The 27,860-nt window shown below is 42.1% G+C and overlaps 3 protein-coding genes across 13 annotated transcripts in view; 1 reads left to right on the forward strand and 2 right to left on the reverse strand.

The window, feature by feature from the left end:
* On the reverse strand, positions 1-27,140 carry P2RY14 (purinergic receptor P2Y14). 4 transcript variants are annotated; one of them, XM_081862783.1, is made up of 3 exons: positions 27,000-27,140; positions 3,267-3,377; positions 1-1,253 (listed from the first exon to the last, which is right to left on the reverse strand). In XM_081862783.1, the coding sequence occupies exon 3, from the start codon at positions 1,231-1,233 to the stop codon at positions 220-222; it is 1,014 nt and encodes a 337-aa protein (XP_081718909.1). In that variant the 5' UTR covers positions 1,234-1,253; positions 3,267-3,377; positions 27,000-27,140; the 3' UTR covers positions 1-219. The 4 variants fall into 4 exon arrangements, with proteins under 4 accessions (XP_081718909.1, XP_081718910.1, XP_081718911.1 ...); XM_081862784.1 differs by lacking the exon at positions 27,000-27,140 and adding an exon at positions 25,026-25,144; XM_081862785.1 differs by lacking the exon at positions 27,000-27,140 and adding an exon at positions 5,943-6,034.
* MED12L (mediator complex subunit 12L) overlaps positions 1-27,860 on the forward strand; it is a 178,267-nt gene that overhangs the window by 65,339 nt on the left and 85,068 nt on the right. The window lies entirely within an intron of this gene.
* GPR87 (G protein-coupled receptor 87) lies at positions 10,308-27,140 on the reverse strand. Of its 3 annotated transcripts, none has more exons than XM_081862721.1 (3): positions 27,000-27,140; positions 13,227-13,353; positions 10,308-11,438 (listed from the first exon to the last, which is right to left on the reverse strand). In XM_081862721.1, the coding sequence occupies exons 2-3, from the start codon at positions 13,330-13,332 to the stop codon at positions 10,396-10,398; spliced, it is 1,149 nt and encodes a 382-aa protein (XP_081718847.1). In that variant the 5' UTR covers positions 13,333-13,353; positions 27,000-27,140; the 3' UTR covers positions 10,308-10,395. The 3 variants fall into 3 exon arrangements, with proteins under 3 accessions (XP_081718847.1, XP_081718846.1, XP_081718848.1); XM_081862720.1 differs by lacking the exon at positions 27,000-27,140 and adding an exon at positions 25,026-25,164; XM_081862722.1 differs by lacking the exon at positions 27,000-27,140 and adding an exon at positions 16,547-16,653.

Genomic DNA, 27,860 nt, shown 5'->3' on the forward strand with positions numbered 1-27,860 from the left:
TCGGAATCTTCTTCTTTCTTGTAACTTGAAGCCATTGTTTCGAGTTCTACCCTCCAGAGCAGGAGAAAACGAGTTCCCCCCCTCTTCCATGTGACAGTCCTTGAGATATTTGAAGATGGCTATCATATCTCTTCTCAGTCTCCTCTTTTCCAGGCTAAACATACCCAGTTCTCTCAACTGTTCCTCATAAGGCTTGGTTTCCAGAAGCTTGATTGGAATTTATGGAATAACTACTGTTTCACAAATCACATTTGACTTTTTAGATCTAGAGTTTTCTAATTCCTCAGACACCTTCAACTTGAGGTGCAATTTTTGGTACAACCTTTCCTTGAAGGGTTGGCAAAGAAATACATAAATAATAGGATCAAGGCAAACATTTGCAGCACACAGGAGCAGAGAAAGTTCCTTTAGGTAAAACAACACCTCTTTTGTTAGGCAGTTATAATGATGTGAAGCAGTTTGACTTAATGTGTATGGGATTCTTACAACATGGTATGGAACAAAGCAAATGATGAATACAAGCATGATGGTGAAAATATTCCGATTGGTTTTTTTCCTTGACCTTTTGGAGTTTTTCCTGAATTTTTGGTGGGATAGATATATTTTCCTTGCTATAGAACTGTAAAAGGCTATTAGGAGTAAAAAGACAGTCCAAAAAATTCCTAAGCAGATGTAGTTCGAAGCCTTGTGCCACTGGACTCCAAGTTCATTTTTGAGGTTCACACAGTTCTTCGAAAGATTTTTGGTAGGATATTGATTTGTTAAAATTGTATTGGGAAGTGATATCACTATATGAAGTGCCCACACGGCTACACAGATACATCTGCTACATCGAACAGTGTGGAAAGATGTGATGAACTGAGGCTTCACAACTTTGTAGCATCGGTCGAAGCCTATGAGACCAAACAGTGTTATGCTGATATACATATTTAGGTAAAATACGACAGCCGAAAAACGGCAGACGAAAACACTGAGCCGCCAAGATCCAATTTCTGAATCGGCGAAAACTTTAAATGGGAAAGTTAAGCTCATGATGAGGTCAGCAACCACAATGTTCTTGAGATAGACGATAAAACTTGTCTTGCTGGGAATGTACAGAAAGACCCAGGCTGCCACCCCATTCAACAGGATTCCTCCTAGAAAGATCAGACCGTAGGCAACTGGAAGAACTTGTTTTCTTATTATCTCATTGAAGCTGCAGGAGTTTCCTAGAGGAGTGCTTGAATTAGGCATCTCTAGTGCATTTTCAGTTCCTGTGAGCAGAGAAAGAAAGAGTTATCCACAAGAAGAATGACCTCCAGCAGAATCCCCCCATGTATCTTGCTATATAGCACATGAAGACCACATTCAGGAATTATGTGCTGCTACTTTGGAACATTTTTGCATGGAGCTAAATCACATATGTTTCCACAAGAGCAGGAATAGGGAGCCTTTTTCAGCCATTCTTGGGAACTTTCCAGGGGTGGCATTTGCCTGCTGTGGGTGCGACCAGAGGCAAAAATGCAGAGAGCAATGCTTATTCAGTAGGCTGAAATATAATGTACTTTGCAGTCAGTGTAGGTTTCACATCCACAGGTGCAAACTTTCTGGGGGTTTTTCGGGAGCCTAAGCACCAATATTGTCTTGAGCCAGTGTGGTGTAGCCGTTAAGAGCGGTAGTCTTGTAATCTGGGGAACTGGGTTCGCGTCTCCGCTCCTCCACATGCAGCTGCTGGGTGACCTTGGGCTAGTCACACTTCTCTGAAGTCTCTCAGCCCCACTCACCTCACAGAGTGTTTGTTGTGGGGGAGGAAGGGAAAGGAGAATGTTAGCCGCTTTGAGACTCCTTAAAGGGAGTGAAAGGCGGGATATCAAATCCAAACTCTTTGATATTTGCTACTATGAAGAAGTTTGAGTACTATTGCTGTATAAGAGAGGGATAAGAGAACACACAGAATAACATAACCAGTGAAGCTGAGCAGCTGTTGGTGAATGTTTGATGGGCGTACTAAATTGGACCATGGGTGCAATGCAAGACCAAACCATCACCTCTTTTACCAGCAGATGGCAAATGATGATAATAATAAGAATATAATTTATTTTTTATACCTTGCCCATCTGGCTGGGTTTCCCCAGCCATTCTGGGCAGCTCCAAACAATATTAAAAACACAATAAAACATCAGACATTAAAAACTTGCCTATACAGTGGTGCCCCGCAAGACGAATGCCTCGCAAGACGAAAAACCCGCTAGACAAAAGGGTTTTCCGTTTTGGAGGCGCTTCGCAAAACGAATTTCCTATGGGCTTGCTTCGCAAGACGAAAATGTCTTGCGAGTTCCTGCGGGTTTTTCCCCCCCTCCTCCCCCTTTTTCTAAGCCGCTTATCTGCGTATCCGCTAAGCTGATAAGCTGCTAAAAGCCGCTAATAGCGCTAATAGCGCTAATCCGCTAAGCCGTCAATGGGCTTGCTTCGCAAGACGAAAAAACCGCTAGACGAAGAGACTCGCGGAACGGATTAATTTCGTCTTGCGAGGCACCACTGTACAGGGTTGCCTTCAGATGTCTTCTAAAAGTCAGATAGTTATTTATTTCCTTGACATCTGATGGGAGGACACTCCACAGGGTGAATGCCACTACTGAGAAGGCCTTCTGCCTGGTTCCCTGTAACCTCACTTATCGCAGTGAGGGAACCCATTTAGGGCTTTAAAGGTTAGCACCAGCACTTTGAATTTTGCTCAGTAATGAGCAGTAAGATACCATGAGAGGGCTAGCTAAGGTGACAACCTCCCAGATGTTACAACTTCCATCAGCTTTGGCTAGCATTTCCACTGTTCAGGGATTATGGGACATGTAGTCCAACAAAGCCATTTCCCGTCCCCGGGGAGATGACGGTGCGGGCTGGGAGCGGTGACCCTGGTGAAATTCCTAGTTGATGTGCATCAGCAGGGCTCCCCCTTCTGGTGGTTAACCCTTCCAAGACTCCTGCAGACGGGCAGGAGTCAGATATAGCTTAAGCCAATACCACTCACATTCTGTAACCAATAAAGTTGTGGGCTTTTTTGCCCATTAATCTAAAATACTGTTTCATGTGTTTTTTATTCCACTTCCCGGGAGGGTTTGGGACCTTGCCATGCAACATCTTTGAGAACGCCACATTAACTACTCCTTGTGTAAGAGATTATAAAAGGAATTCTTGCTGGAGTGAGTGTAAATTGCTTTCCTGGGGGGACCACCAAACCTGAAACTGCAGGGTGAAATCTTCAGCGTTGCTGAAATAGCCTTGCTTACCTTATTTTCTTGGATCTTGTATGTTGTCTTGTATATTCACTTGACTGTTTAACGGTCTGGGGAGGCTTTCCGTTCTAAGGAACACATGGAGTCTGCCATTCTTGGGTAGGTCTGTATGTATAAGAGGGGTAAAAACTTAGCTGTCAGGTAAAAACTGGGATCCTAAATTTGAGAAAAAGATATTATTTCCTCTTATTTGACATGGCTGGGAAAGTTAAAATACCTTGAGATACACTAAATTTATAGTATGAAGACTTTTACTGTAAATGTATGTTTCCCTCCCTCCCTTGTAAGTGCCATGTGATCTCCCCAATTTGAGAACCCTGGTTGAATATACAGTTCTTGGTTCTGTTGGTACAGCTCTCCCAAAAAATAAGCACTATTGGATCCTGTTGATTTCAAATGGGGTAAATTAAGTGCTTCAGTTGGGTTAACTTTAGCAATTGTATATAACCTCTATTTCCAGTTACAGATAGGTAGCCGTGTTGGTCTGCCATAGTCAAAACAAAACAAATTCCTTCCAGTAGCACCTTAAAGACCAACTAAGTCAGTTCTTGGTATGAGCTTTCGTGTGCATGCACACTTCCAGCTTTTACTGAAAGGCAGGGTTCTGCTGCATAGAGCCCTCTTCTGCAGACATTGCTAGACTCTTACTAGAACTTGATAACCCTGTCCATTGATTTTAAACTGCAAAATCAACATTGCCAATTACACAGCCCTCAAGGTTGTAAGAATTGATTTGAAAACGCAACGGGAAGCATTTCCAGCATGGTTCTCAGTACAAAATAAGGTGTCTGCCCTTCATAAAGGAGCTATAGCAAGACAGAAAAATCCCTGGGTTTATTTGCTTGAGGTTCCTTTTGCTCCCTTTTTTGTCTGCCTTTCTCCTTTCCAGCCTAGCAAACATAGGGTTGGACCCATGATTTATATCCTTTATTTGGACTCCTTCAGGAGGAGATTTTCATCAAATCCCTCTGTCTCTGCAACCCCTTGAAAATGGGCTTCTGAGGGTTGGCGCACCCTCCAGAATAGCATGGGAAAAGGTGGCCAGGGGCTGCTGGGAGAGGCAGACATCAGCAGCCCCCCCCCCTTTTCTACCAGTAGGTAATGTCCTGAGTGTAACTTAATCCAGGAAAAACTAGGACTAGTGGGAGCAGGCTGTGGGATTCAACCCATTGCTGTATTCTTACTTCCAGCTCATGGGAAATGAATTGATAATAGATTTTCAGAAAAGAAACAGAACAGGATTATAATTTTTGCAGCATGTATAACTGAAACATATTCTTATTTGTAAACATTCTGCCATTGCCCTTATTTATGAGGTATGGTAACTGTTTTCTGGTCTCTCCTTTTGAAGATATCTTTAAAAAGCACACATTATTTTTACATTCACATTACAACTGCCTACCCTAACAGCAAAGTATCCTGAATGTGTTGGAGCTTCAGCTGTTCTGTATCAAAATGCAACCAGATTAACTTTTCAAATTCTTTTTGAAAAATCCTTAAATTTAAAAACTTTAAATCCTTTGAGAACCCCAAAACACAGAATAAATTGACATAATAATAAAAGAAGCTTTTTACAACTTCCTCAGAAGCTCATGTGGTGCTAGTTAATACAGGGTGAAATTAGTACAGCATGCAGTGAAGCGTCTTCAGCCCTATGTAAGTTAGGTGAACCTTAGTAAACAGAATAAGCTATTATAAGTACTGAATAAGTACCCTGTTATTCATCTGTGAAATATTGGAGGATGTGACGGAACAATACATTTCATTACTAGAAGCCGCACACTTTAAAAAGTTTTATTGGATTTCTGCTTCCAATTTTTAAGCTGAGAAAATGACTTGCATTAGGATTAAGCGTTTCCATATGAAGGAGTCTTTAAAAAACAAGCTTATGCTTATTTGAATGCTTCGGTTGCATTTACTTACCAATTTGGAGAGTCCGGTATCCTTTCAAGCTATTAAGTAACTAAAAAATATGTTTCCGAGTTCAAGCAGGAATAATGCTCCTTGCTATTCCTGCCCTGCCTGGTTTAAAAACTCTGGAACTTCTTGAACTCCAAAATTGGGCTTGAAAAAAGCCATTGTTAGTAATGTTTCTTGTTGGTGCCAAGTATGGGTTAAGTGTCAAATGCTGCAGCTGGCCAGCTCTCCTATACTTCCATGAAGGGCAGCTCTGAACTATTTAAGTGACAAACTGCAGACCTTGGCAAAAAAAGAGGAAATGTTGTGAAAGCTGAAATCTTACTTGCTAGCATATAGCCCCTGTAGATATTTTTTGCCTCACTCTTAGAAGCATTCTATAGAACAGTTTAAAAGAGTTTGCTTCAGTGCTCTGGGAAATGCTGTTCATTTATCTCTGGAAACTGTTCAGTGCAGTTCCACTCTGGGTTGCTGAACTACAGCTCCCAGCATTCCTGACCATTTGTCATGCTGGCTGGAGCTAATGAGAGTTGGAGTCCAACAACATATGAAGGGCCACTGGCTACCATCACCCAGATGATTATTCTTACTAAGTTTCTATCCCAGCCTTCCTCCCGAAGGAACCAAGAGTAGCAAACATCAAAATGTGAAAGCAGTCCAGTAAACATAATTTAAATATTTCAAAACAACTCAAAACAACCGAAAACATTTAAACACTCACAGCTTCTGAAACATTAAAAAGCAGTCACACACCTGCATAATTATTAATTCTGTGTTTGCCACGGCCAGTGTCTATCACCCATCAATTGCCTGGGTAAACAGGAATGATTCTAAATCTGTCCTGGTACCCTAACCAGGACGGGCATTCCACAAACGGGACCACCCCTGAGAAGGCCCTGCCATGGACAAATGGGTTTGCTGCACTCCAGCTTCCTTTTAGTATAATGCAGTGACTGGTGGTTTTGTAGCCATGCAAGGGAACTTGTGCTCATTTCCTGACTCATTCATACGGTACTTGGAGAAGAAGTCATGGCCTTATTAACGGAGTGCTTTCCTTACGTATGAAATTGGAAGTAACTCGGCATTCTTTTTAAAGACAAGAATGAGATCACAATTGGCACAAGATAGTAAACCTTCAAATGAGAATTTCTAGGGAAAGCAGTTTGATTCCTCTTCAACTATACCCGTTCTTTTAGTCGACGGGGAAAACCACCATCTGTTGTGAGCCACTTTGGACAGTGTGGGAAAGAATTTGTGTTTCTGATAAGTTGTGATTGCTGGCATCTTTATAATGACCTTAAAAAAAATGTTTTCTAGGGCATTGAAAAACACACTATCAGAAATAGGGTATAAATACAACTATTAGAAATTCAACTATCATAATACTTTGCTTCTTTGAATCATTTACGTAGCTCTGCTTTTGGATTCTGAGACATGTTCCAAGGACACAAAATAGCCACTGCCTCCACATATATATATTTCTCATACCAGCTGTTTACATGTGTGAACAACCAGCTTTTGCAAGAATCACCTGCTCTCTATCCTGTGAGCTGAGAAAAAAAAATCACATGCTGTGATTTCTTAAGTTTATGAAAGGGAAGTTGCTTGGGCATTTCACTGCTGATCTACCCATGTAAGCTTTGAGGAAGCCATGGTGGCGTGTGACCTGAACAAACTCTGAATGGCAAAAAACAGGGAGTACTTGTATTGTGTCAAGGCAAAGCCTTTCTAAGCGTGCCTTCCCTATGCTTAGGGAAAAGGAAGGTGTTTCCTATTTTGTTAAGACTTATGAGACTTATGATCCTGTGTTGTTTTGTTCTGGTCTGCTTTTTACCTGGAACTATTGGATCAAATGGTAAGGGACATGGGTGGCGCTTTGGGTTAAATCACAGAGCCTAGGACTTGCCGATCAGAAGGTCGGCAGTTCGAATCCCTGCGATGGGGTGAGCTCTCATTGCTTGGTCCCTGCTCCTGCCAACCTAGCGGTTCAAAAGCACGTCAAAGTGCAAGTAGATAAATAGGTACCGCTCCGGCGGGAAGCGTTTCCGTGCGCTCTGGTTTGTCAGAAGCGGCTTAGTCATGCTGGCCACATGACCTCGCAATAAAGCGAGATGAGCGCCGCAACCCCAGAGTCGGCCACGACTGGACCTAATGGTCAGGGGTCCCTTTACCTTATTGGATCAAAGCCTTTTTTTAAAAAAAGAAAGTTTTTATTCTGTACACAATCAGATTTCGACTGTGGACTGAACTCAGCACTTTTCTGACCTGATACAGTTTATTTTACCCTCCACACACAATGCATTTCATAAGGTGTACTGGAGAAGGCTCAAGAACTCTGAAGGAGAAGAGAGAGCTTTCCCAACCCTTGGCATACAATTCAAGTCCAGTGGACTAACCAATTTAAGGCAGCTGCATGAACCCATTGTTCCCTGCAGACTAGTGATGATTATTTTCCAAAGAAGCCCGCATAACCAAATGCAAGGTGTGGTGCCGCTGCATAAACAACATTTTCCCAAGAAATGATTATTCTTATCCGTGACTGAACATAACCTTGATATGCAAACAACCGACACAAGCCTTGTCAGCATTGCTGGCAATGTTTTTATTCACCTTTGTTATGACTCTGCTGGCTGAAGCTTATGGGATTTGTGGTTCAGAGGGCACCAGGTTAGGGTAGGCTGCCCTATGCTGTCAAAAACATGTAAGCTATGGTTACTAGATTTTTTTCAATGAATCCGGGGAGCTGAAGCTGAGTAGCAACAGGGAGTCAGTAGTGGGGATGGTGAGGCAAAAGACCCCGGGTCCAAGCACACATGCATATACATGAAGGGTGTAAAGCCCTTCTTTCGCACCTTGTGAAATATAAATGCGCAGAGTTTTTTTAAACAGTGCCCATGACTCCTGAGCCTCCGCCAATCTCCTTCCCTCTTCCCCCTTTCTTTTGACAGATCAGGGGAGGCTCGAGAGTCACGGGTGGGCAGTCGTTGCCCAGGAGGGGCCAGCCTGGTAGTGCATTTGGCTCTGGCTGGCTTCAGGAGCTGCTGGCTGCCGCGGCACAAAAAAAATGGCGGGCACCACGGCAACGAGCAGCGAGCCGCTCCTGAAGCCAGCCAGAGCCAACAGCGTTAACAGGCTGGCTCTGGGCTGCTGAGGCTGCCGCTGCCACGTTTCCTGGAGCCAGATTTGCAAATCTGGGGACATTCCGGGGATGGAATTTGTCACGTTTCCTGGAGCCAGATTTGCAAATACGGGGACTGTCCCTGGGAACCTGGGATGCCTGGTAACCCTAATGTAAGCTCCTCAGGGAGAGCAGTTTCCTTCTTATATACATAGTATTGGAACTAGAACATACAAGACTCATGTAGCTGCTAGCAAAAGCTGCAGCCTCTCTCCCTTCTCCCACAGTGCCCACTAATCCCATATTGTGTTATGTGACACTGACAGTGCTCAGAGTTTCCCTGGCCTGCCAGTCAATGAAGTGCACAGGGAAAACTAGCAGTACAGGGTTGTCACATTAATTTTGCATTGCTAGACTTTGTAGTGGTGAAAGGAATAGGAGGCTACTGATTTTATCAGTGGTCACTCTGCTTCCCCTGTCAAATCAGAATGAATGTTGTATAAGGAGCAGACATTGTCTAACCTCTGCATAAGCAATTCAGGATGAATGCTCAGTAAATGGGTTGCCTCAAAGACCTGTTCAACAACACCTGGGGGCCACCAGATTGGGGAAGCATATCAACTGATAACTCTATGGTTACACACAGAACTATACATAGCCACAGACTCTCGCACACCACAATGACCCAGTGCACAGCAGCTGTGAAACATGCACATGTCATGTTAGGGATAACCAGAAAAGGATTTTTTATTTATTTTTAAGAACAGGTACTTGCTTCTTTTTACAAATCTATGGTGCAATCCTACTTGGGGTACTGTCTTCAGTTCTAGAAGCTACATCTCAAAAATTTTTTAGAAAGAAAGGCAAGTAAGGCAAAACATAATTGGAATATATAAAAATGAATCGGCATGAATCAACAATAGTTTCTTGCCACCTTCTGGTGGTGCAACATAACTACAGTACATGAGGTTTAATTTTAAATTGATCATGTTTGGCAACACCCAGAATTCCATGTGCTAATCTACTGCATTAGATTGTGATAGTTATTATTATTACTCCTCAGTCAAAACATACTATAAATAAGATTAAGGAGAATGCATCATCCAAATATTATATGGATTTAATTATAGGTTTTTCCTTCAGAAAGAAAGTAAGGCAATTAAAACATAGCTGTCAACTTTTCCCTTTTCTTGCGAGGAATCCTATTTGGAATAAGGGAATTTCCCTTAAAAAAAGGAAAAAGTTGGCAGCTATAATTAAAAATGCATCACCGTCACATCTCTTCTGTAGAAACATGTTTACTGTAGTGCAGGAGTAGGCAGAAGATAGAAGAGGATCCACTAATAGATCTCTGGGTGATATGAAGTAGATTGGCAATGATTTTTGGCTCCCATTTAACAATGAATCTATTGTTTATGTTGCTGGTCTATATCATAAAGAAGAACATAAGTAACTTACATTCTATTTGTTAACAGCTGCAAGAATGTTAATGACTCAATACTGGCAAGTTACATTACTCCCTTCTTGGAAAAAATGGCTTGATAAAGTTCGGGATTTGGCTATAATAGCAAAAGGAGCATCTTATCTAAGAGTGAGAATTGCATGAAAATATAGAAACAAATTCTGGGAAAACTGGTTGCTCCTCATATAATATTATGAAGAAAACAATGACCTCCCATGGAAGCAAATTCAAGTAGTTTGAGGGTTTGTTTTTTTAAAACAATAAATATTGCAATTCTACATACAGACACAGACACAGACACACACACACACACACACACACACACACACACACACACAGACACACAGAATTACATGTTCTGAAGTATTTTCTTTCTTTCTGGAACCGTTTTGTTGATTATTGATAATAATTGTAACAGAAGCATGTTTTCCTCCACTAGATGGCACAGTACAACATTTGTAATAGTCTAGACTAGATTAAGTCAAAGCCTGGTTAGTCTGCTCCCTTGTATGCGGAACAACATGAAAAACAGCGGACATTTGTTATAATCAAACAAAAATACTTTATTATTTACAAATATATGGATACAAATATGGGACGGAATGTCCATCTCATTGTCTTCAGTGTCACAGATCAACGTATTCATGATATATTCGCACCTCTGATCTTCTAACACTCTGAAGTGATCTAATGCTTTCGCTCCTCGTTCGCATGTTTGATTTCCTAAACATCCTTCTTGAAAATGATCTGCACATGAAAAAGTAGATGATTGGATCTAGGCACACGTTGCATGCAGACAGGAAAAGTGTCACTTCCTTGCAGTAGTAGAGGATTTTGTGTGCCGATTCGTCCAAAAGTTTATCTAGGTGGCCAAAAATAAAAGGTATTCTGCACAAATGATATGGCAAGAAACACGTGAAAAACACTGCTACGACCACCCTTATGCTTTGGTTGTGCTTCCGTTTGCGACTTGAAGGACTGGTGAATTGTTTGCTTGATTTGTAGATATACTTTGATATTTCAATGTAACATCCTATCAATACTATCAGTACAATGACAAACATGCCGTTGTTGATGTAAATGACAGCTCTGTGCCATTTGACTCCCAGGGAACTCTTTAGCTTTAAGCAGTCGCCTATGTTTTTCCTAGTCGCATGACCATTTGTAAGGATCACATTTGGCAAGGCTAAAAATGCCATGACGACCCAAACGCACGCAGACAGAATCTTGGTGAACGTGATGCTGTACATCCTGGAATCCCCAAAGGGTTTCACCACTTTCAGATAACGATCGATGCTAATGAGTCCAAGGAACACAATCGTAGTGTACATGTTGGCGTAGAACAAAACGGTCGAATACCGGCACAGGAAAAAATGGAAGTACCATGGCCCCAGCCTTGAGTCCTGGATGATTTTAAACGGAAATGTCAGGGTCATCATCAAGTCCGCAACCACAATGTTTTTGAGGTAAAAGATAAAGCTGGTCTTGTTTCTGATGTGGAAGAAAATCCATACAGCCAAGCTGTTCAGTAAGATGCTAGCCAGGAATATGACGAGGTAAAGCACAGGTAAGACAATGGTTGTGAATTCATTACTGGTAGAATTCCCAGGTAGATCTTGTGAACAGTTGGCTAAAATACTGTTGCCTTGACCCAGATGTTGATGATGATCTATAGGAATGATGGAAAGAAATGGTCTAAGTTGGTTTAACAGTCGTAGCTATTCATACGGAACTATAAAAACAATAACTCAAGAGTTACCCCCATAATCAAGAGTCACATCCCCATAGTTTATGTGAACAGAAGGAATCCAGAAACTGTTTCTGGATGCACACTCATCTATCACATTTGAGTAACTGTGGAGCATGTAGAAAGGGTGCAATTAGACATGAGGGACTACTATGCTACTGAATAGCAGTTGTTTGGGATTAACAACTAGAGGTGGCTATTGCTTTTTGTCTCCGCTTGTGAAGCACCTGGAAGGGCTCTGCTGGAAATGTAGTGTTGGAATGCATAAATATTTGGTCTGATTCAGCAGGGTGGTTCTTAGGAGGTCAGCAGAGTGAGGTTCTACACCTGGTACAGCCAGGGGAGTTGCCCTCCTCTTTCAAGAAAATGTTTTTATTACACTGCTGTGTTTGCACGCTACAGAAAAGGGCTTCAGACCACAGCTCCAGCAATGAGGTGGCAGGGCGTGCATTGTTTTAAACTCCCAACAGCAGCCAGCTGCACAAGTATGCTTAGTGATGCCAGTGACTAAGATCCTGTCTGCATGCGAAGGCTTGTTGGGATGAGCCCTCAGAGTCTTATTCAAGGACACAAAAGGGTATTGAAAGGGAGGGGGAAAGACTGGAACATAAATATATGCTGTGTTCATAACTCTTAAGACCAGTTCAGCAGCAGAATGAGCTGCCTAAGGAAACTGTAAATTCTCCATTTATTGAAGGTTTGGAAGCAATGAGGCTGCAAGTCGAGTTCAGCGATTGTGCAGGGTAGTGCTAAATCTGTGACAACACAAGAACCACAGATCATCCCGCTCCTGTCTAGCCAAACCTTGGGTCCTGCTTTTTATGCCATTTGTGGTGCAACGCTGCAAGAGAGCCTCTCTTGCTTTAGGAACTCTTTGCCCACCAGTTTAGACTGCATCAGGCTTCTAAGTCACGTGAATCATAGGGTATTTTGGTGGCATGATGATCATGTAGTGAGGTCCACCAGGTGCTTCATTAAATACCTAATTGCCAGTCTCTAGACTCACGAATGCAGTAGCAGGCTGTAGGTGAGTATCTGCTTGCATTCATACCTGCCAATCAGATCATTGTGCTATCGGCATTGATAGCACTGCTATATTTGTTTGTTTGCTTTTTTTAAGAGGAGAAGAGGGGGAGAATATGGAGTCTTCAATCTAGGGTTGCCCCAAACCTGACACCACAGGCAGTCTCTACTCTTCGGCACTGGCCATGCATTCCAAGCCCAGCAGCAGGAACTGTGTTGAGAGCTCCAAATGCTGGCTGCAGCTGTGTAGCAAGTAGAACTGCATGCATAGTGGTTTTCTGAATGTGAATGGCATGCGAGCAAGGGTTATCTTCACTAGATTGCGGTGTATATACAGGTATGGTTATCTTTTTTAAATACCGTATATCGATAATGAGGGACTTCATTAGGGGTACTTGTGAATTTTGATTATTAAAAAAATGGATGTGTGTGTGGACCAGGGGTAGTCTGTTTATTAGATGGACTGAGGTTTAAAGACAATGACCTCATGAGCTTGGTTAGAATGCTAAGCAGGAATGGAAATAACCAATGGTTGTGTTTGGGAAGGCTTCTAAATGAACTGCTCTTATATGAAACTTAACTAATAATGTGATACTAAAAAGGAGGCACAACTGTATAAATTATTAACTCCTCTCTAAAACAACTGTATCAGGAATTCCTGATTTATTTATTTTTAAAGTCATTTACCTGGAAGCTTCACATATGACATGTTAGACCCCATTATTATTGTTGATTTGCAGGTCAAATGCTTTTCAGGAGACACACTGGTGGCAATTGATCTGGGACACATCATGGGTTGTACAAGTTCTAACGTCTGAAAAATATAGGAAGTGAAAATATTTACAATAGGCAAATACCTCAGTGTCAACAGCAGCATCTTTTAGTTTCTGGCTGAGCACAGAATGATGGCAGCTGTGCTACAGACCTCGGCTTATAGGACAAAATTATGAACTCAGCTGCATCTTGGCCCTTAAGAGACAACTCAGACATGGCTTTTCCTCCATGGAGTTCAACTTCCAAGTAAAGAGGAGATAGGTGTGCAGCATCATCTATGAAGTGTGTGCATTTGCTTCCTGATGTGTCTTGTGGAAAATGCACTACATGGAAAGGATAGCCTAACAGGCATGTCCAAAGTCCGTTTCTGGGGCCTAATCTGGCCCGCCGGTCGGTTTAATCCGGCCCCTGTGGCAGTTAATTTTCTGGGGTAAAATCATAAAAAAACTTCAACAACTTCAATCCTAAAAAAAAGGTTAACAAGTTTGGTTGGCCATTTGGTCGGCCCTCACGGCCCTTCATTTCATCAAATCTGGCCCTCTTTGGACACCGATCCTTCCTCATACACACAGAGATGTGTCACTGTGAATGAAAAAGCTAGGACCAGCCCCGATTCTAGAAAAGGCTCCTACAATATCACTGCTCTCTTGGGCAATGCAGCTTTCTGTATAGCTTCTACATGCCCGTGCATTAATTACCAGCTCACTCTGCCACTAGCTTATAGTAGCTGTTGCCTTGTAACATGGACTCCCAAAGTAGTAATTATCTGGAGACAGACAGACAATATTTTAATCGACTCCTATGGGTAAATTGTGAGCAACAATGAATGTAGCAACAAGGACAGACTATCTTGTGGGCAGGTGGTTGCATGTGAGAGAAACGAAGGCCAATACTTAATTCATTCCAAGCTAACACAAGTATATATTTTTCCATTTTAACTACATTTGTACAGCTGCCTGTAGTTTATTGATGCTTTAGCTAAAAGCCTGGGCATATCATGGATCCTTCAGCATCATCAATGGGATTCAATATAACTGTGTCCTGGTTGCAGACAATTAGCTCTCTATTAAATAAAAATGATGCAGAGAAGCGGACACGGAGCAATGGTTCCAAACTACAAGAAAAAAGATTCCACCTAAACATTAGGAAGAACTTCCTGACAGTAAGAGCTGTTCGACAGTGGAATTTGCTGCCAAGGAGTGTGGTGGAGTCTCCTTCTTTGGAGGTCTTTAAGCAGAGGCTTGACAACCATATGTCAGGAGTGCTCCGATGGTGTTTCCTGCTTGGCAGGGGGTTGGACTCGATGGCCCTTGTGGTCTCTTCCAACTCTATGATTCTATGATTCTATGATTCTATGATGCCTACCATTCTTGAGTTCTCACTTTGATCCACCAAAGACCAATTTACTTGATTAGATTTCTTGGGTAATAATCTCTGGGTTCCCCTTTCAAGGCAGACAATCAGCAACGAACGACAAGCTGAATGACTAATCTTGACTCACATAATCTTCATTCCAGGGTAAATTAGTATGTAAATATTACTGGGGTTGTTACCTCTGGTAGATGGATTAATGCAAAACACAGTGAAGAGTGAGCAATGTGAGAAATTTAGGCTAGGGAGTGTCATTCAAAATCAGAGATAGTTAAATTCAGGAAAATATCCCTGAGAATTTAACTTCTGGATTCTGGCTATGCTAATAAGTTTTTTCCATGTCCATTACCCATGTTTCTTATTATACTATAAACCCTGAGAAGTTCTGTAACAGTTTAGGATTGTGATAACATGTAAACCAATTATAAATAGGGCATTATTCCCAGCCTCTATCCTTCTTATTTCCGATATTCCGCCAATCTGTACAATTTATGACCTACCAACCAAATACTGTACAGGAACTATGGTTTATCTGCCTACCCAGAGTTCAGTAAATCTAGTTTTGCTGTTACCTTTCTGGGAATATTGAGCAACTGCAGTACTGCCATAAATTGTGGGGAGTTGCACTCATTCGAGTCCCATGGTGGATTAGCCTGCCCCATTATAGAACTGTTTAAATATTTTGGGAGCGTTACAAATAAATTGCATTTCATTTTGTACATGGGTTTGATATGTTTCCTGTCAATAATAAATTAAGATCGCAGATGATTAAAAGTTAGCGACGCCAAGAACATGGTAAATTTTACGCTATATGTAATTATGAACAGAAAATAACCATTTCTAGTCCCAGTGCTAAAATACATTTACATTCAATTAACACAAGTAAATGCAGGTCCGCAGCCTAATTTGAACAGGTGCTTCACTTGCCAAACAATATGATAAAATGGCTTCTAAACACAAAAAACTCAAATGGCCTGTTACAGATAAACAAGACTTCCAGTTGCCAGTTTTGTTTCAACCATGTAGTTTTATTCACATTGACTGTCTCAGAGTGGATCCAGAGTGCACAGCATCTCAGACTTCTCATACCACTTTGAAAAATTCCTTCAGTGAACTGATTTAAGAGGTCTAAGTAAGAAATCTAGTAAATATGCCCAAGCAACCAGTGGGCATCACTGAAATATCTACTCATCAACCAGTCCAGTGGGAAATGCATTTCCTATCCATTTGTCTCTGTAGGACATAAGAACATAGGACAAGCCTTCTGGATCAGGCCAATGGCCCAGCTATTCCAGTGGCCAACCAGTTGCCTGTGGGAAGTATGCAAGCTGCCCACCTGTGGTTCCCTGTAATTGGGAGGAAAAATAATCACATCTTGACTGGTAGCCATTGATAGCCTTGTCTTCCATGAATTTGTCTAATCTTTTAAGCCCCTGAAGTTGGTGGCCATCACTGCATCTTGTAGGAGCAAGTTCCATAGTTTAACCTTTGTGCTGTGTGAATAATTACTTTCTTTTATTGGTCCAGAATCTTCCATCATTCTGCATCATTGAATGTCCACGAGTTCTAGTGTTATGAAAGAAAGAGACAAAAACGTTTCTCTATCCGATTTCTTTATGCCTTTATGCTTTGCAGAATTTTATCATGCAACCTCTTAACTTTTTTTGTAAACCAAGAAGTCCCAAACGCTGTAACCTTTCTTCTTGGTTTAATTGACTCCACTTTCTACATCTCTCCATTTGGAGGACTGTCCATTGACTCCTCCTGTATGCTTCCTGCTACTTAACCAATTTCTGATCCATGAGGGCTTCGCCTCTCATTTCCATGACTGTAAAGCTTGCTCAGGAGCCTTTGTGCGGTACCTTGTCAATGAGATGGAGCAATTCAAGCTTCACTTGTGAAAGTGGAGGACCTTGGTTGGGCTTCCGTAGGAAACACTTGACTTCATACGCTGTGGTCTATGATGACTCTAAACAAGGAGAAAGCCCCATGATCTCAGCTTGCTGACACAGCTTTTACAGGTAGCAACTTCCTATGTTTTTGGCTTCCCCTCTTTCCAAACGCCTCCCCTTTCTGCCCTTCCTTTCTCAATACAGTAGAGAGATTTCAAGATGCCTGGAACAATTTCAATATTGGTTTTACCAGCAGCGTGTGCTTATGAAGTCAGAAGACAGTGGTTTACCAAAGCCACTGAAAAAGGGACAAGTAGCAGTGACTTCAAGTTACAGCAAAGAATATAAAAGTTGGAACAGCAACTGAATCTGAACTGGAAACCCCCACAATGTCATCTGAATCTATGTACACACTCATTGCACCAAGTGTAATCCTACTAGGAGCACAGTGATTGTAAAGCTTGGCTTCCTGTGTTGTGTGAACGCTTGACATTTTAGATTATTTATAGATACAGACAAAATACAGGATACTAAATGTTGTACCCAACATGATGCCTTCCAAGGTGATGTTGGACTACAACTCCCATCATCCTTGACTGTTGGCCATGCTGGCTGGGGCTGGTGGGGGTTGTAATCAGGAAACTTCTGAAAGGTCCCAGGTTCCCCATTGCTGTACTATACAATGAGCTGGGACTATTGTGTCTTGGATAGACGTAAAACATTTTTTAAAAGCATCCCTGACATTATGTAATCTATAGGTTTTTAAGCCACCTCTGCCAACTCCTAGCAATAAACTTGCTCAATGAGGAGACCTGTGTGAGGCCCTTAACATGTTGGGAGTACTGGGCAGTTGTTCAAGCATGCCCTTGGATTGATCTTCCACTAATGAGCTTTGTCATCTTAAAGCTGTGCTTTCTCATTTGCTCTTTTCGTTAACTGCCAGCGTCCATGGCAGCCGTGGCACTAATTGGGCAATAGCTTCTTCAGTAACGCAAGCAGCACAGTGCATCCCTTCATGCCCTTGTAGTGAACTCCTGTGAGCCTTAAAGGCGTTCATGTCTACTGCATATGATCAGATGGGGACTTCAAAGCATTTCTTAACAGAAGCAAAGTCACTTTCACTAGCATGGTATTGTCTTTGTGAAGACTTCCTCTACTCCTCTTTATTAGACTACTACTACTAGTAGTAAGCTGTTAAATTGAAGTTAAACCCTACAACCCACAAACTTTATGTGCTTGTTTTTCATTTAATCTTGTGAGAATTATTTTTGAGAGGCAAGAAAATATAATCCAGGTTGAGATGGAATTTTATATGGAAAGAAGGACCAAAGGCTCATCTAAACTAGTTGCCTTCCCAAAGCTGACAGCTGATATATGCCTTAAATATGAGTATGTTTTATCTTGTTTGAATCTTGCCTTTCTTCCAAGGAGTTCAGCATGGCAGACATGGAGCTATTCTATTCTATTTTCACATCAGGGCTCTAAGGTGGGGGTTCCTAAAGTGCTCAGTGGACCACCAGTAGTGCATGAACTTCAACCAGGAGGCCCATGTTGGTGACTCTGCATAGCGGTGTTGTATCTATGTGTGTGTGAAGAATGGTGGGCACAGCAGCTGAGCGCGCATGAAGAACAGCTGGCATAGTGGCTACTTCACAATTCTTAGAATTTGGTGGTCTCCTGGAAGGTGAGCAGAATGGAACAGAAGTGATTGAGGAGGAGGCTCTGCCTTAGAGAAATAAGCAAGACAGGGGAAGGTCTGGAGTTAAGTGATCTGCCAAGACTTGAAGCAATTTTCAAGTGATCCAGGGGAAACCATGTTTGGTAACTACTGCTCTAAAGAGTACATATGATGTAGAAGGTGAATTGCCAAAAGCTAGCTCCAAGTTCAATAAAATAATTGCAGCATCTTACATTGACTTTTAATCCTTTCTTCTTCTAATCCTGACCAGGCGTGGACAAACACCTACCTTTTAAAAAACACAACCAAGATATTTTCATAGTATTGTAAATGTTTCCCTCCTTGCAATTAGGGATGTTGACAGAAGCTTAACGTGGTATCTGTTAACGCTAGAGAGAAAGAGAGAAAAAGCCTGCAATGCTGATCCAGTAAGAACCTCAGTGCAGAGGAATATTTTAAGCCTCATATGTTTTATAGGTTGTGTTGCTACATATTTAGCGTCATTAAAGTAAAGCCTCTGCAATAAATATGTGTAAAGTACACACTCCTGCATATATGGTGCAATTTGTTGTTGTTAATGCTGATGGACTGGTTTGTGTATCTGAGCGACATAGCTAAATTATAGGTTACAGGATACACTGAAATTATGATGAGTTAATAGCATCTGAATTGCTTATGGTGTTGGATTATTTGACCTATATAAAAAAAGCCATTACGGTGACGAAAAACTCTATATGGAAGCCATACAATCCCCAGTTTGGTTTCTCTTTCCCAGGTTGCGTATGACTTTGTTTTCAAGCATCCAACTACATTTAGGTTGTGTTTTACTATTTTAAAAAGGCGCTAAACTGTTGCCATGCTTGAGCCTCGGTACAAATTTCACCACTACAGATGAATGCAGTTTAGCTTTCTTTCTTTTTTAAATGCTGAAAGAATGGCATTGGGATATCCTAAGGCAGCCCTCCAGATGTTTTGGGACTACAACTCCCATCATCCCTAGCTAACAGGACCAGTGGTGAGGGATGATGGGAGTTGTAGTCCCAAAAAACATCTGGAGGGCCGAGTTTACCTATGCCTGTCCTAAGGACTTTTCCTGTGTTTCAGCCATTTTGCCAGGTGTGAGGTAAAGAGTTGTATGTAATGAGCAAATCATGATGCTGCTTCCTCAGCAAAGTCTGCCTATCCCATTCAGGCAAAATGACATACACCCTGACAGTCACACTTTACCAAGAACAGTTTCTATTTTCTGGTTCTTATTCATAAAACCATTGACTTAGATACTAATTAGGCATCCATGAATAGAAGGTCTCATTGATGGAACCAAGATCTGGGAGACAATTCCACCAGCAATAGTGGGTGTGGAAGAGGAGGCTGCAATTTTTGTTGAGTCCCCTCTTTATCCTGTAGCCCACAGCATCACTCATCATGCAGCTCTGGAGGGTCCCCAACCCTCTAGCACAACTGTTAGGAGGCAGACAGAACTTCAGGAGGAAGAGAGAACCAACAAAAGTAGCATCTGTCCTCTCTTCCTCTTGCATGATTGGAGTGTCAGATGATTGGACCTTCAGGCAGGGTCCCCCCCTTCCTTCCAGTGGTTCCAAACTCAGAATCCTAGACACTGTCCCAATTCTTGCCCGTTTGTGATGCTTTGATGATTTTTTGTTGTTGCTAGTTTTGTCATTCCTCACAGTTTTAACTCTATTTCCAAAGTCTCTAGAAGTTAAAACTCTGAGTGGGTGGATTCATTATATTTAAGGAAGAACATAATGGGAAGGTGAAGAACAGCCTAGCCACATCCACCAGCCAGAGAAGGAGCACCTTCAGGGAGTTTACCTTGTCCCCTCATTTTTCGAAAGAACACTCTGTTCCAACCCTCAGTTGTCCGGGCAATGGAGAGGAGAATGGAAATGTATGATGGCCCTGTCCATCAGCCAGGGGACTGAGGGCTATTGTGTTGTGGATGTTACAATAGGTTTTGAGATTTGTTTTGTTTTAAATTAACCGGTTTGCTTTTAGGTTGCCTATAGAATCATTCAGAAACAATATTGCACAAGAATCTAGATGCATAACAAATAGACTTGGATCTATTCCCCCCCACCCTGCTCCAACAGTAGGAAAGTTGCCTGAGAAGAGTTCTGCTCAGGGGATGCTTTCACTAGTGAAAGGTGGAGGGTGGTGGAGAGAGAGGGAGAGAACGCAACTTTTACAGGTCCTCACCCCAGTCCCTTGCACCCTCCAGCAATCTGCAAGCCTCTAAGCCATGTCCTGTACCTCTCTGTACTAGTTTGGTTTTCTGATATTCATTTGTGTGTCATGTTTGTTACTTGATGCCCTGGCCTCTTATGAAAGGAAGGCCAGGATAATTTTATTTTAGTTTAAAAAGAAATACTTAAGTTTAAATTAATAATTATTAATATTTTTAGAAATATTAAAGTTATCTTTAATTAATGTACTAGATGATCCTCAGGGTCCCTTCCAACTCTACAGTTATAGGATTCTACAAATTTAAATACTAAATTATTTAAATGATTATAAAAGAAAATCTGTCCTGGAGTTCTGAACATTGTAGGTGGTGATGCTGGGGGCTACAGGGGGAGTTGGCAAAAGTCTTGCTGCCACCTTCTGCCAGTGGGATTCCTCTACTTGATCAAATGCCTTCCAAGGATGGAAAGAGCCTATATACCCCCTTATTTCATGGGAATGTCTGTAGCTCAGTGGTAGAGCATCTGCTTTGCATGCAGAAGGTCCCACTTTCAATCCCCAGGGTCTCCAGGATGAGCTGGAAATGTCCCTTGCCTGAAACCCTGGAGAGCCAGTGTCAGTCAGTGAAAATACTGAGCTGAATGGGTCAACAGTGTGACTCAGTGTAAGTCAGCTTCCTATTTTCCTATCCGGTTCCCTTATACAACAAGGGACTTTCCATTTCATGGCCTGCAGTTACTGTGGCATATTCTGAACTGCTAAACCTAACTGTCCAATACAACACCTGTGCTATCCGTAGCCTTAACAGAAAGAACCACCACCCCCTTGACTTTTAAATGAGTGGAAGACAACGTATTGTATTGGAAAATAAATAAGGGCAGCTGTTCAGTAAATGAAAAGGTAAAGGGAACCCTGACCATTAGGTCCAGTCGTGACCGACTCTGGGGTTGCACACTCATCTCACTCTATAGGCCAAGGGAGCTGGCGTTTGTCCGCAGACAGCTTCCGGGTCATGTGGCCAGCATGACTAAGCCACTTCTGGCGAAGCAGAGCAGCACATGGAAACGCCGTTTACCTTCCCACCGGAGCGGTCCCTATTTATCTACTTGCACTTTGACCTGCTTTTGAACTGCTAGGTTGGCAGGAGTTTGGTAAATAGTACTTTAATAATGTATAAGAGTAGTGATGGGGGAGATTGTGAAGACTCTTTGTAAGAGTACAGTGGTGCCTCGGGTTACGTACTTAATTCGTTCCGGAGGTCTGTTCTTAACCTGAAACTGTTTTTAACCTGAGACACCACTTTAGCTAATGGGGCCTCCCGCTGCCGCCGCGCCGCTGGAACACAATTTCTGTTCTCATCCTGAAGGAAAGTTTTTAACCCAACGTAATATTTCTGGGTTAGCGGAGTCTGTAACCTGAAGTGTATGTAACCTGAAGCGTATGTAACCCGAGGTACCACTGTACAGGGGAGTCCTAAGCATGTCTTTTGCTTTCATCTGTGTGACATGCAGCTAGAGGCTATGGAATTATTGGGTTGGTCTCAAGTGTCAAGTTAGATTGGAGATGCAAGGGGAAGGAGTGTAGGTCTCTGAATAATAAAAGTTGAGGTTCCTAGGTAGGAGCCCACTGTGAAGGAGCATAGTGAATCCGGAGACGGGAAAGAGAGGTTGCAGATGTAGGTCACGTCTGCCAAGTTAGGAAAGGGGACATATTGTTAAAATAGGTGTGGACGTTGCTCAGCATTGCATTGTGGGGTGGAGCACAAGACCTGACTAAGGGTGATGGATTCCTAAAATTAACACTGCAATTAAGAGAAGGAATTCTAGACTTTTTGTTATTTTAATGCACACCTAGCTATTGTTCCAAATGGTCTCTTAATTTTAGTGATTTTCTGTTGGTAGTACAATGAACACAAAGTTGTTTAGCAGGTGAGTTCTTAAGTGTGCGCGTTATGTGCATGTTACCATTTCTAAACAGAGGAATGAAGCAGCTTCTCCTTTCTTCCTACAGACTTCATTTCTGCCTATGTAAACTACCAGGCATGTTTCTCTGATATATTGGAGAGATACTTTCTATTCCTTTATTACCCAACCACATTCCTTGTTCCATTAAAAAAACCCTCTCTACTCCATCTGCCCCATTGTCAGAACAGGTACCATTTTAATGCAAAAATAGCACTTGGCCACACCTCTCATTGGTTCTGCTGTGCCTTCTTTGAGTGCGTTTGACTAGCTGGAATGTGTCCTTGAACTGTCCAAGTCTCCTGCAGCCTGGATGGAGTGGGGGGCATAGAAACCTTTGACCTTTGGATGGCTGGAATATCAGCCACTGTATGTAAGAGTTACAGCTGCAGCTCTGCTGACTTTTGCCCTTGGCACCACCATTTTCGGGCTGAAAGTGTTTCTTCACCCCCAGGTTACATGAACAGGATTAACTAAACCACTAATCTAATTAAGCTCCAGCAGACAGACTGTCCACTCAGCCACTAGGAAGCATGAAGTTGCATGTTTTTTTGTGTGTGTTAACACATGCCTTTTGCTTTCCTAACATTTTTATATTGCCCTTTCTCTAAGTTGCTCAGGGCACTTCATGTTTCTTCCCCACCCCAATCCCCCCAAATATGGTCATATTTGAGACATAAATCTGAAGAGTTGACCTGGCTGGAGTACTACCCAGTAGCTGTCCTTTGGATAGATTGCCTGGGTGTGCTATTTAAGTGCTTCCAGTCCCCCACTATATACATGAGCATGGGCTTTATAACATGAACAAATCATTCCAGTGATAAATGCTGGAGCTGAAATGCCACACCGAGAATCTGGGAAGCTGCCAAGTGATCTGCCCTTAGACATTTGCTTTCAGGCTTAAATAACCGAGCTGCAGGAGCAACAGAAATCTTTGTTTTAGGTCTCCCACTGAACAGAGACTCCACGATCCCCAGATGATTACTTAGATGGCATTGCAGCATGGCTGGGTAGCTCTGTTAATCAGTGGCTTCTGCAGCTTTGCTTTTGACTTGCAGCTGACATCAGTGGCCGGGAAGGGGGAGAGAATTAACTTTCTGTGTCTAAAGCTGAAAAGGCAGCTATGGAGGGGCAAGGGAGGAGAAGAGACGAGTCAGTTCTTCTAGGGCTCTGTAACAGTCACCCTCAAACGTCTGCGCATCGAAAGCTATTACTGGGACAGCTTTCTGCTTGATGCCATTTCAGTCAAGCTAGATGTGACCTTGCCAACAAAGGTCCGTATAGTTAAAGCTATGATTTTCCCAGTAGTGATGTATGGAAGTGAGAGCTGGACCATAAAGAAGGCTGATCGCCAAAGAATTGATGCTTTTGAATTATGGTGCTGGAGGAGACTCTTGAGAGTCCCATGGACTGCAAGAAGATCAAACCTATCCATTCTGAAGGAAATCAGCCCTGAGTGCTCACTGGAAGGACAGATCCTGAAGCTGAGGCTCCAATACTTTGGCCACCTCATGAGAAGAGAAGACTCCCTGGAAAAGACCCTGATGTTGGGAAAGATGGAGGGCACAAGGAGAAGGGGATGACAGAGGACGAGATGGTTGGATAGTGTTCTCGAAGCTACGAACATGCGTTTGACCAAAGTGTGGGAGGCAGTGGAAGACAGGAGTGCCTGGCGTGCTCTGGTCCATGGGGTCACGAAGAGTCAGACACGACTAAACGACTAAACAACAACAGATGTGATGGGAGTCCCATCCTTATGAAGCAGGGATACCAGGGCACTTTATAGGAAAATGAGTATATGAGGAAGGGGAGAGAAACAACTCACTAACCCTCACTTACTTCACTGTGCTCTCCTGCATTAAGACACTTTCTTAGTTCATGTTTGGTCTTGGAGCCAGGCGAGGGGAGAATGCTGCTTAAAGCAATGGGACGCATGCAGCAAAGTCAGGCAGAGGACAAGAAATGGGCTACTTTTCCATCCCATGCGCTCTCCTTTTCATGCAAAGAGTAAACCCTCCATACGTGCGAACTGAGCAGCCGTGTGGATAAAACCACATGTGACTACACTTTCTTAGCCTGTTTGGCTATGAGTGGTTTTGGTTCTGGACAGGGAGGAGCTTTGAACCACTAATGATGGTTTAAAAAAATTCTAACACATTTTTTTTTTTTACTTGCAGGAATAGGTAGCACTGGGTAGAATGCAATACACAGAAACATTTCTTAATTTAAATATTTAGAAGTTTTTGCATCGTAACATTTAGCAGTTGCTTTGCTACTAAAAGGTCTTTCCAGAAACCCGGCCTGGATTCTAGAATGGCATTTTGCCCTTCTGCTACCGTTGTAAACTTTACACTTCGTTAGCCTGACAAGCTGTGCGCGTGCGTGTGCAACATATAACCTTCAAAGTTAAAACAGTGAAGAAATGAAATATTTTCTATCCAAAGGATCTCCTGTACTTGTCATTCTGCACTTTTATCATAAAAGAGTTTTTGCAGATTGAATAACTACTAGAATCGGATACTTACTCTCCTGTGATGCTAATTATACTAAAAATAGAAGCAAGTTAGAATTTCAGAAAAACACACACACAAATAATAAAAAAACTTGCCTCCTCTTCCCATTCTGACATTTTGTAGTGTTCTCTGCACTCCCTTCAGTCCAGAACAGTTTGTAGTATCATGTTGGATGGATTGGTTCCTCTGTGAACTGAATAGCATAACATTGCACGGTACATTTCAGAATGCCAGGGCTCCTTGGGCACCTTGGGAATTGGAGCAACCCAGACAGTGTTGCATGCTACTACACGTACAGAGAACTGTGTGGCTGGTGAGTTAACTCTGCCTAGAGTTCTTTTAGGGTGGGGAGTGGAAGAAAGGCACTTGTGGTTAGGGAACGAAGACTGGTGTGCGTGTGTAACAAGAGGGTTAAACTAAATGATAAAAAGAGGCTGAAATGAGATGGGAAAGAGAGGCAAAGGTTGAAATAAAGAAAACCCTCAGAAAGCAGAACCTGTTAACACTCTGTTTGGTTCTCCTCCCACAAACTCTGAGAAATGGGTTCTTTCAAGTGACCCGTTTACTGAGCATCCTGAAACATTTGCAGGGAAATTAGATGTTGGTTATTTCTCGAACATTCATTCCAATTTGTTTAATGTTACATGGTACAGTGGTACCTCAGATTAAGTACTTAATTCGTTCCGGAGGTCCGTACTTAACCTGAAACTGTTCTTAACCTGAAGCACCACTTTAGCTAATGGGGCCTCCCGCTGCTACTGGAGCACGATTTCTGTTCTCATCCTGAAGCAAAGTTCTTAACCTGAAGCACTACTTCTGGGTTAGCAGAGTCTGTAACCTGAAGCGTATGTAACCTGAAGCATATGTAACCTGAGATACCACTGTATTGCTTCAAAGCAAGTGTTATCCCACACTTCACACTGTATTTCCCTGTCACCTTCATTACCACAAAATAAATCCAGTCTTTCGGAGAAGTGGACCCAAGAGCTCCATGTAAACTTTAATTGCACAAACTGAATCTGTCAGTATGTGACAGAATCCCAACAGTGACAGCCTGGAAGCACCCAGTGACATCTTTCACACATGCCCACTTCTCTTTCCCCCACCATACAGGCATCCTTAGCTATTTCTCTGCAGCTGCTGCACAAACATTTATGCTCCATACAAGAGCAAAACCAGGCCTATGGAGACTAGGGAGAACTTCAGGATTAGCAGTGGAAGACAGATGAATGACCCAAAAAAAAAGCAAAAAAAAAAAAAAAGCATACAAATGAAACCATTTTTGGTATGATTTTGAACGAGGAGCAAAGGGGACAGTTGAAAAAGCATACATTGTCTGATGTACCATAAAAGCATGCCTGGATTTTGTAAAAGCAATAAGGTATCCTTGTTTCTTTCCAAACAAAGCAATGCATATACCGCAGTGTAATCTTGGAAACTTCTCAAGATTTAAAATACATATAATAAAAGGGATATCAGTTCACATATCTGAAAGACTGGAAACAGGTTGTGTATACGCTAAGTAGAAAAGCTTTAATCTGTTGGCTGCTCTGCATTTATCAGAAATTTAGCTGAACACTCAAATCAATTACTCCAGTTCATGGTGTACTAAGTTGAGGGGCTTTTAATGCCCTTGTTTCTGGTGTTTTCCAGAGATTCCTTGCCTGGCGTGTTCTAGCATGAACTTCTTATGCCTCATTAGAGCAATTAAAGAAAATATAAACCCAATGCTACGTTTGCTGAGCAAGACCCAGCAGATCTAAGAAGAACCTTTCAAGTCATTTTTCAAAAAGTTATAGGTTCCTCATTTCATAATTGCCTGTTATACAACATGAGAGTTTAGCCTAGCAACTTTTTTTGTGTACTGCACAGAAATGTTTTTGTTTTTCAACTTTTGGAACTAGACAAATAAAATCAATCTAGACTAGAGCTACAGACCAATGGAAGCCTAAACGTACAAACACCTTGTTTTGACTGCACGCATTTCGCCAAGAACGATGTGAAAATTTGAGGTATTAAAGTACAACCCTTCTATTTTGCACTCTTGAGATAAATATAAAATAAATTACCTGTCATCTGTGTTGCTCTTCATTTGGCTTTTTGCTGTCAATGCTTGTAGCAATGTCTCCAGGGTGCATTATATTCTTCCAAAACATTAAAGTCTTGTTTGCTTTCTCCAGGACAAGAAAAATCACACGTTTTGAACTAAGTATCCGAAGATTCTAAGTAAGGTGGATTTATAAGTTAGACGTAGGAGTAAATCAGGCCCACAATTAAAGCGTGCTGGCTTCCAAGTTCTTTACTCCTGGTCTGAATGGTCTGAGCCAGGAAGAACTTGAGTGACAAGCTGTTTCAGCCTTAGAGGTGACTCATGAGCTAGCGTAGGTGAGATTTGAAAACTTGGGGCTCACTTCCTGGCTCTGCAGTAAAATTAAAGTGACAGACTGTGATTCAGTTGTGATGGCACTGTAAAGGGTTGGAAAACATGTTTTACAGGATGCTTACAGAAGTTATATTTCATACTATTTAATTAAATAATAAAAATTCCGAAAACCAGCAATAATAACAGAACTGCTTCCCCCAACGTCAGATGTTTTGTGATATTGACAGCAATGGGGAAATTGCGCTGGGAAGTTCGGAACAGTATTTGCTTGATAGAATGAGGTCTAACCCCACCCTGCAAATAGATAGGAATGAATCCTCAATAAATAGCCAGCATCAACTAACCTCCCCACAATCTTTGTGGTGGAAAACATTCAAGATGACAGTTCCGTAAAACGATGGTGTTGAAGTGACCATAGTCCCTCAGTTGCTGAAAGCTTCAATTGTGGACCTTGGCCTCAGTCCTGTATACCTGAAGGAGCATCTCCACCCCCATCGTTTAGCCCGGACACTGAGATCCAGCGCCAAGCGCCTTCTAGCGGTTCCCT

This window comes from Podarcis erhardii (assembly GCF_964252035.2).
Source record: "Podarcis erhardii genome assembly, chromosome: 5".
In the NCBI taxonomy this organism is placed as follows: domain Eukaryota; kingdom Metazoa; phylum Chordata; class Lepidosauria; order Squamata; family Lacertidae; genus Podarcis; species Podarcis erhardii.